This window comes from Cavia porcellus, unplaced genomic scaffold (assembly GCF_034190915.1).
Source record: "Cavia porcellus strain 051 isolate PalLab524CR breed Dunkin Hartley unplaced genomic scaffold, mCavPor4.1 scaffold_2, whole genome shotgun sequence".
NCBI lineage: Eukaryota > Metazoa > Chordata > Mammalia > Rodentia > Caviidae > Cavia > Cavia porcellus.
In genome coordinates this window covers 103,438,277-103,447,947 of record NW_026947485.1, presented here as the reverse complement: position 1 = coordinate 103,447,947, position 9,671 = coordinate 103,438,277, and the positions used below count along the sequence as shown (strand labels likewise).

Below are 9,671 nucleotides of genomic sequence, written 5' to 3'. Positions count from 1 at the left end.
CTCATAAGTAAATCAAGGCCAGGACAACAATCTTGCAAAGGTCAGATTCTATTGCTTTAGTTAATTGGATCAATCTTTAGAGTCACAGTGTCAATATGTCAAGGGCAGCAGAGGGCACTGGGGGCTGCTAAGAATTGATGCACCAGGAGGCTGAGCTGCTAAGTTCCCCAAGGGAGCTCCATGCCAAGGCTCCTGGACTTTTTTTAGGCAAGTGATGAGGGTAGGCAGGCAGAGGTGCCCTCAAAAGCATCTGGGTGAGTGAATGGCTACATTATGCTTCAGTGATTTATAGCTTCCCTCATTCTGTTTATAGCTTTGGACTTTGATTTTGTTTTAACCCCAGAAAATCTAAAAGGTCCTCCCTGAGTGAGGACCGTATGGACTGCAAATGTACTCAAAACAGTGTATGTGCCATGGAGTATGCCAGATCACTGCCAAGACTCAGCACTCCAGCTAAGTCTGGACAAGGGAAAGATACTCACTGGCCTCGGGCGCTGTCTTTTACTTAGTTTTGTGTGAGTCACTTGGGGCAGGAATTTCACCGGTGTTTCAACTTGAAAATGCAATTAAGATAATATGTTCATAAAGCCACTTTTTCAGTGTTCAAATAGTCTTCTGTTTCTACCCTAAGAGAGCTTCCTAATGTAGCACAAGAAGTACAAGAGAACCACAAAGAACAGAAAACCAAAATTATTCTTCCTTGGAGAAACCAAACACAAAACAACGAAAATTACAGTGGTTCTGCGGGGCACTTCCAAGGTTCCAAGTGCCAAAGTTCAGACAAGCTGGAATTTGTCAAATTCATTCCCATGAGCAACAGGTTCAGTATGCTTTTCTGTCTTCTTGCCTTTTCATGGTTGTGGTTGTCACATTAATGACATACTAATGTGGAAGTTTTGCAGATTTCAGTCAAAATAGGTCTAGTCTTACAGTGTGATATGGCAGGACATAATTGAACATCTTAATTGTTGGGAGCCGCAGCCCCGAGCCCGGTCGCCTCACTTGGCGGACGTGAGGCCTGTAGTAAAGAGTGAGGCCTGAGGTAGATTACCCCTCCCATCGAATATGTTAGTTTCCTGCTTACCGCGTAAACAACCCGCTCAACAATATAGTCTGCCTGGCAACTGATGATGTTAGCCAATCAGCTTGCCTTGCTTACTTTAACATGATTGGACACTGTATCCGTATATATACCGGTGCCACCCCTGGGCGGAAGAAGAAGCCAGATAGAAGCCCGGAAGTAGAAGCCCAAAAGGAGCCGCGGAGAGCGGACCGGTAGAGGCTTTGGGGCAGGCTGAAGCACAAAAGGAGCCGCGGGGAGCGGACCAAAGGAGGCTTCAGCTGGGAGAACCCAGGGCAGGCTGTACGGAGAAGGAAAATAAAAAGAAAAGGTTGTCCACTACCAGACTGTGTCGTGTGTCCTTCCTGCCGGCCGGGAGCGGACATCGACATTTGGAGGCCCGCCCGGGGACTGATCACCCCCGCGACGTGGAAGTGGACAACGCTCCAGTACAGAGCTGCGAGACAGGTGAGTTGGGGATAAGCCTGGGCTCTGGGTGGCGCGCACCTACAGGGCTTTTAGACTCCCCTCAGGCTCACGCGTAAGTGGCAGATTCCTTGGGCCTCACGCGGTGAGTAACATATTAAAAAATGGGAAACATGCTAGGTAGCGGCACTAAGAGCGAGGGTGGTTGTGGAGAAAGCTCTCAAGAGCTTACAAAAGTACGCAGGGTATCTGAGCAGGCCCAGTCAGGGAGCTCCCGAGAGGTGTCCGTCAAGGGGAACAAGGATGCTAAGGAGAAGGACGGGGCTCTAGCCTCGGAGTCGTCTGACTCCGAGGACGAGGGAAAGTTGAATGGCAAGGAGGCCAAAGAGACCAGCTGTCAGGAGCCTAAGTCGCTCAATAAGGAGTCGCAGGGTTCTTTTCCAGCGTTGCCCCGCGAATTGCGCTCTGCTCAACCTGGTCTTCGGAGGAGTAGAGAGCTCCTGAGTGCGCCCCGGCGCGAGAGGGAGGCAAAGCCTTCCGCCCCACCCTGGGGGCCGTTCCCGGAGGCGATCCCTCGCCACGAGGCGGCCGCCTGGGAGCCCCCCCCCCTTTCGCCAGAACAGGAAGTGATGCACGGGCCCCCATTCTCCGCCCAATCACGGCCGCTGTCTTATGCTCCGCCGCCGGCAGGTCGGTATTTTTACAGGCGGCTTTGGCAGGGGGGACGCTTGTTTCATGAGGTACATCCACCACCTGGGATGGATAGTGACCCCTACGAGATATTTCCTGTACAAGTAGCTATGGGTCAGGGACGCAATGTACGGGAGCCTTTTGAGATAAAGCAGATTAGAGAACTTAAAAATGCAGTTACAACCTTTGGGCCGACTGCGCCTTACACCATTGCCATGCTGGAGAATCTGTCTTCTGGGCCCCTCACCCCCGCGGACTGGATTCAGCTAGCAAAGGCGTGTCTGCCCTCGGGTGGTTACCTGGATTGGCGAGCCTGGTATGCAGAGTCCTCTGCAGAGCAGGCTGAGAGAAACGCCAATCGGGGAGACCGGGGGTGGAACAAGAGAATGCTTGTGGGAGAGGGTCGGCGCGCTGATTGTCAGACTCGGTTCCCCGGCGCTCTCTGGCGGGGAGGAGATAGAGAGCCATCCGCTCCGCCCTGGAGCTCTTTTCTAAAAGCGGCTCCCCGCCGAGAGGCCGCCACAGGAAACCCTCCCTTCCCTCAGCCGGCACAGGAAGTGACGCCCCGTTTCACTCTGTCGCGACCGCAGTCTTATGACGTCGCGCCGCTGGGCAGACGGTATTTTCATGGGCGGCTACTCTGCCGAGCAGGCTGAGAAAAACGCCGGTCGAGGAAAAAGGGGCTGGGGATTTAGCTCAGCGGCTTAAGCGCCTGCCTTGCAAGTGTGCAGTTGTTAGTTCGATCCCTGGTACCAATAAAAAAAAAAAAAAAAAAAAAAAAAAAACGAAAAAGATAAAAATAAAAAATAAAAAACAAAAAGGGGGAGTAAACCCTCGAGGTTTGATCCCTGGTGATGTTTGGCAGATGGACATCACACATATACAGGAGTTTGGGACTCTTAAATATGTTCATGTTTCCACAGACACCTGTTCTCGCGTCATATTTGCAACAGCAGAAACAGGTGAAAAAGTGTCTAATGTGATCAATCATTGCCTGGCGGCTTGGGCCGCATGGGGCAAACCAAAAATATTAAAAACTGATAATGGACCAGCCTATATAGGCAAAGCTTTCAATGAGTTCTGCAAAATGATGGAGGTTCAATTAAAACATGGTATCCCATACAATCCCCAAGGTCAAGGAATCATTGAGAGGGCTCATAGAAGCCTCAAAGAAATTTTACAAAAACAAAAAGGGGGAGTAGGCCAAGGCCTGGCCCCAAAGGCACGATTATCCATGGCACTATTCACACACAATTTTTTAAATTTAAATAATGATAATCGCTCCCCAGCTGTGGAGCACTGCAACCCTTCCCCCAACCATAAAGGGTGGGTGAAGTGGAAAGATGTCCTGACAGGACAATGGATGGGCCCGGATCCAGTAATCAGCTGGAACCGAGGCGCGGTTTGTGTTTTCCCACAGGAACCGGGACGAGAACCACTGTGGATACCGGAGAGACTGACACGGGCAACAAAGCCCTCGACTGAAGATCAGACCTGCCCTACCGGAGATCCATCACAGACCAACCAACAAGATGAATAGAAATAGCGGTAGCCCGAAATGGACAAAAAGATCCTCAGGCATATGCATGGCTTGCTCGATTGGCCCACGACCGAGTCTAGATATGGCGGGCATCCTTCATTCTCCTCCATAAGGTGACAATACACAGCAGGGTAGATGAGTCAATGACGGGTAAGAGCGTGCCTCCCCAGCATGACTCGACCTAAGCCAGGCCCTACCCCATCCTGCACGTAAGCCGCTGGACTGTTAGATGCTGCCCAGGTCTAAATTTCTCTCCAAGGGGATTTCTTTACGGAGAGAAAATGAGTGCAAGCTTGTGTGCATCCAGGTTCCGTCCAGTTTGTGCCTGGCCCTAGAAAAAGGACGAGGGCCTCAGGGCCTTGGCAGACCATGGGACGGCCGACCAGGGTCTAAGCCAAGGACCTACGGTGGGCCTACACATAGGGCATAAGCCTCTGCACCCAGTCCAGGAAGGGCTACGATGCGCACATTCATAAAAAATAAAAAAGGGGGAGATGTTGGGAGCCGCAGCCCCGAGCCCGGTCGCCTCACTTGGCGGACGTGAGGCCTGTAGTAAAGAGTGAGGCCTGAGGTAGATTACCCCTCCCATCGAATATGTTAGTTTCCTGCTTACCGCGTAAACAACCCGCTCAACAATATAGTCTGCCTGGCAACTGATGATGTTAGCCAATCAGCTTGCCTTGCTTACTTTAACATGATTGGACACTGTATCCGTATATATACCGGTGCCACCCCTGGGCGGAAGAAGAAGCCAGATAGAAGCCCGGAAGTAGAAGCCCAAAAGGAGCCGCGGAGAGCGGACCGGTAGAGGCTTTGGGGCAGGCTGAAGCACAAAAGGAGCCGCGGGGAGCGGACCAAAGGAGGCTTCAGCTGGGAGAACCCAGGGCAGGCTGTACGGAGAAGAAAAATAAAAAGAAAAGGTTGTCCACTACCAGACTGTGTCGTGTGTCCTTCCTGCCGGCCGGGAGCGGACATCGACACTTAATCTTGTTTTACTAAACTCTGGAATGTCTTGATTTTTTTTTCTGTTGTTTTAAGAACCAGTTTAATGAACCTCTAAGTTGCCTACAGAGCTTATAATAACATCCAAACAAAACTAGCAGATGGGATTGCTGCACAATCAAGCCTATTAAATCAGTAGTGTAGCTGTCAAGACTGCCTGGGCACTGTGCATAGGGTCACTGTCAGAAAAAATAAATCTGGAGTTAGGTCTGGAGAGAAAAATTATTCAAAAGTATTATTATAGCACAAAGAGGGGTACTATTGCAATAGAGAAGGATTATTACAATATTGAAAACTTCAGATTATGAGTCCTGTAAGAACTTGCTTCAGGGAGCAAAATCTTGTCTCCTACCTTTTTAAGTTCAGTGTCTGGGGTCTTCAAATGAAGTTGACAAAAGACAGATTAACCAGAGAAAACATTTATTTATGTGTGAAAAGCACATGAACATTTGAGTAACTTAGTAGCTTAATGTAGAGAACTTGGGACATATATACCTAACTCAGTCAGGGAGTGTCACGAGTGGACATTGAGGCCACTCTTAAGGCCGAAAGACACTGGGAGTTAGGCCACCTGAGGGGTCATAGGAGCCAAAGGGAATTGGTGTGTCTGCAACAAGGATTCCAAGAGTGAAACAGTCTCCTGAATGCAACAGTTTCTTAAGCATTTATCACATATTCACAGCAAGATAGAGGGACCTCACCCAAGGCTTAAACTGGAAGCTGAATGTGGTGTCAGTGGTGCAGGATCTTTCTTCTACCTGACCCAGGTAACCTGAGAACAGAGGCCGCACTGGCCAACACTAGAACTCAGCAATCTGGAGACTGAGCACTGGAACTCAAAACAGTCTGCAGACTCCATAGCTTGAGAGCCAGACAGGGTGGTCTAGATGGGCAGAGTGACAGTCACAGACAGTTGAAGAGATACAGCAGCAGCTCTGCAAAGAGCAGCAGCTGGGGCAGAGTCAGTAAGCATTGAACCAGAAGGCAGCCGAAAAGAAGCCAGAGGCTTCATCTTTTATGCCAAGGGGGGTTTAATACAAATAACATAAGCCAATCTTATGGTGGCATACTAATAATAATGTGCTAGTCTTATAGCAGTAAAATATATTTCTTCTTTATGATAAAATATTTTTATAAATTTCTTGAAAGCGTTTACAAGGTAGGATTTTTGCCATGCAAAAACTTATGATTACCACACAGGTTATCACACAGACACACTGGTTGTATGGTTATCACAAGCTAGTTTAGATTCAGAAAGTAAATTTAAAACCAGACAAAAATATAAAGTGGTTTCTGCCCTGCTCATATCATTGAAAGTAAGTTTGAAACCAGACAAGAAGTGTAAGATTCCTGCTCACATCAGAAATATAAAGGGCAAAAAAGACTTTCATAGGAAGAATGAGAAGTTTTCTATCACTATAACAAAACTCTTTAAAAATGGATCTATGAAAGTGTGAAGATGGTTGTTTACACAGGTATCTTCCATCCACTTTGTGGCCAAGAAATACTCCTGGAGAGGAGGCTTGTAGCAGGTTCACTCCTGGCCTCTCTCCTAGAAATAGACCCACCATGAACAGGAAAGTCATGACATCTACATTTTCTAGAAACAGCTGCTCATGGTCAGAAAAGAGAAGCTCCAAAGAGGCTTTTTTTTTTTTTTTTTTTTTTTAATCTGCTGATCTGCTGAATCTTAATGTCTTCAGTTTCACTAATTCATTCCAACTCTGGAGTTCCAAGGATGTCTTCATATAAGACACAATTTGGTCAGGTCAAATTATGTGGTATTTTTTCCAAGTTTGTCAACGAACAAAAGTAGATCATTAGGTAGTAATCTTAGGAATTTAGAGACTCTGAGTAGGAGAGCCCAGGCAGACAGACTCATCTGAGTTGTTGGTTCTTTGTCACAAGCCATGTCAGAGAGCCAAAAAAGAGGAGGGTAACTGTTCCTGTTATCCAAGACCGCAGGGCCCAGCATCACTGCTTTCTCTGGGCCACCTTCAGGACTAACTCTGCTCAGCATGAAGACAGTCCTCTTATCTGCCAAAGACTTGTGGGTTTCAGAGTGAGAAATTCTTAGGAGTGTTGTGTCACCAAAATCACTGTCAAACCCTTGCAGATAGTACCCTCCTTCCTGCAGCCTCTGTACTTCAGACCTGGTGAGCCTCCTCAAAGGCCAGCACAGCAAGACGGATGGAGCCTTTCAGGCACTGTGCCATTAGTGTAGCTGATCAGAACAAATGCTAAGAAATTGGAAGAAAAACAAACCAGGGTTTCTAGGAACTGCTCCTCCATGGGAAACCAAAAGTGTGACAGGAGGAACTTAACTTACAAAACCTCCTGGGTAAGGGGATGACAGTTACTGCTCCCCCACACACACCATATTGGAGACCCTGGAAGACAGGACCAGTGTGGTGACAATCACCTGCATGAAAGTGCCATGCAGAGCCACCTACTTGTCTCTTATGGATAAGGGCTTCTTGGGCAGCTTTCCAAGTTAACCCAGTGATTGTTCTGCCCAAGCCACACGAGCTAGTTGTCTCCTTGTAATTCACTCCAGGGGGAGGGGATGTTTGGGGATAATCATGGGAAATAGGGGAGTGTTAGAAAAGCAGTGGTTACAGCCTGGGTATCTAGCAATGGGCTGGACAGGAGAAAGCTGAAACCTCTTTTAAGACCCAGAGAAGGGTTGGAACAGAGGCAGGTCTCAGCCAGGGATTTGGTGGCATTTAGCCACATCCAAAGCAGATACCCATATAGAATGTGTGGGAGTCACAGCCTCACCCTTGACATTTCAGGTAGATCAAGTCAGAGGAGTCAGAAAGGAGATGCGCAGGGACTGAGACCTGAGGAAGACATCCAGAGGAGTATCTCTCCTCTGATGCTGGATATGACTAGAGTGTGGTTTGCAGGCTGAACATGTTCTTTGGATTTTTCTAGTACATTCCTTGCATTTTTCAAATGTCTTCTTTGTGGCCTTGCACCACTGTGGGATTTCCATATATGTTGCTGAACACCCCGATGAAGCCTTTTTTAAAAAATTGAAAATTGGTAATTGTATGTTATGTTTCCAAATAATCACCACAACATCTTTGAAAAAGAAAAGCAAGTGGTTTCCAGTGCATCACCTTGTGGCCCACAGAGCCAAACTTTGTTTTTCATATCTTGTGTCTTCCACCACCAGCTTTCATCCCAGGGCCAGCCCTAACAAGAGTAGTGCTGCTTTTATTACTCTGTCAAGATGCATAAGGATCAGAGATTGTAAATCCCAAGTACCCACTCCCCTCATGGCTTCACAGTTGGCTTCATAACTTCCAGTGAGAGTCTGGGTTTTGATTACAAGTTTTAGATTAGGTATCAGGGAAGAAAACACAGGAATACAATATAAACAACTTTTATCTCCACTGAACACTAAAAATTGATTCCTGTGGTATGTCAGAGGCAATGAAGCTAATCATAAAGGACTTTGGTTTTCCATCCACAGATTGCTGATGAGCAAGATGGAGGAGCCACACAGGAAGTGCCCAAAATCCCAGCAGCCCTGGGCTCATGACTACATGGTCTCAGTCCTTCATCTAGGACCTTTTCTTCCTTCAGAAGGACAAGGAGACTATGTGCTGCTTCAGACAACTGGTGGCCATGGAAGCAACAAGAAGCCTTCAGAGGGAGAAAAGCCAGGAATCTGTAGGCAGAAAAGCTTCTTCATTTGCAGAGAAATGCAAGAGATAGGGTAGGACCTTATACCGAGCCTGAGGGCCTGGCCAGCCCTGCCTGAGGATTGGACAGGCAGAAGGGACCTCGGAGCAAGACACAATCATAACAGCAGCAAAGGTACCTGACTCACTAGGCAGCTCTAGCTCCAAACCAGAAGTGACAGGAGCAGCAGGAACTTCCACCTCTGACTTGGCCAAGCCAGGAAATGGCTGCTAAAGATAGAATGGAGACTACGAGTGTCCACCAGGGAGAAAAGACAGACAGCCAAGCTGGAGCCCAGGATGGGGTGCTGCTCAGTGAGGGGACTAGGGACCCCCTGAAGTCACACTTCCTGCCAGATCAAGTGAGAAAGCCTCTGCATGGCCTTTTAGCTGTTGATATGTGCAAGATCTGGGGAAGCTGGAGGTGACTTTTGTGTATGGACTTTCCTAGACTCTGAAGGGTTATGACATCAACAGAGTCCTAAAAGGTCCCACAGAGCTTCCTTCTCAGCATGTAAGGGCATTGGACTTTGTATCTCTGACTCTCTGTGTTGTCAGCAAGCTTCTCAATCTCTTACTAGTCCTAGAATGGGCTCTTGCTCCTCAAAAGGAATGCTAGGTTTAAAAAAAAAACATTAAAACATAATTGTATATTTTTTATATTCTTAGAATTTTCCAATAATATCTTTCAGTATTGTCATTGGTCTATATTTTCCATTTCTGTCTACTCCAGTTCTCCTACTGATTTATTAGCCTTTTCTGATTTCAACAGGTAAAGGTGAGGTGAAAGCCCAGGGGACTGGCCAGATATCATAGCCAGAAAACTGCCAGGTTTTCAACAAGTCTGTTACTAAAATCTCCTGAATTTGGCCCATTTGTTTCAATGCTTATGCCTGAGTCCAAACCTTTGATAGTTGGGCTCCTGAGATTGCCAAAAGCAATGTTTTCCAACATTTTTGCTGTCGCCAATTTTCCTGTGATTCTTGATATCTTCTCTGATTTGTGCTCAGTCCCTGCTCTGTGCTTTGGACTTTGATTGATGGAAAGTCAAGGAGCCTAACAGTGTAGGAAAGAGATCTGTAGGCACAGAACATTTAATCTATGGTTTCTTAAGCTTCTCAGAAACTCTTGGATTTGGGGAAAGCATTTACTGTGCCACAAGATTCCCAAAGAAGCAGGGCTTAATGTCAATGGTGTGAATTTCTCTTCAGTGCCAGGAGTGGGATGGACTGTGCTGCTCATTGGGAATGGAGGTGGGGAT

The 9,671-nt window shown here is 47.3% G+C and overlaps 1 protein-coding gene across 1 annotated transcript; it reads left to right on the top strand.

The window, feature by feature from the left end:
• The first annotated feature begins 971 nt into the window (after nt 1–971).
• On the top strand, nt 972–4,647 carry LOC134475241 (endogenous retrovirus group K member 113 Gag polyprotein-like). The gene is made up of 2 exons (XM_063244956.1): nt 972–1,528; nt 1,918–4,647. The coding sequence occupies exon 2, from the start codon at nt 2,116–2,118 to the stop codon at nt 2,830–2,832; it is 717 nt and encodes a 238-aa protein (XP_063101026.1). The 5' UTR covers nt 972–1,528; nt 1,918–2,115; the 3' UTR covers nt 2,833–4,647.
• Nucleotides 4,648–9,671: the final 5,024 nt, after the last annotated feature.

Coding starts and splice junctions, on each gene's coding strand:
- LOC134475241 (XM_063244956.1), top strand. CDS start 2,116: ATGCACGGGCCCCCATTCTCCGCCCAATCACGGCCGCTGTCTTATGCT.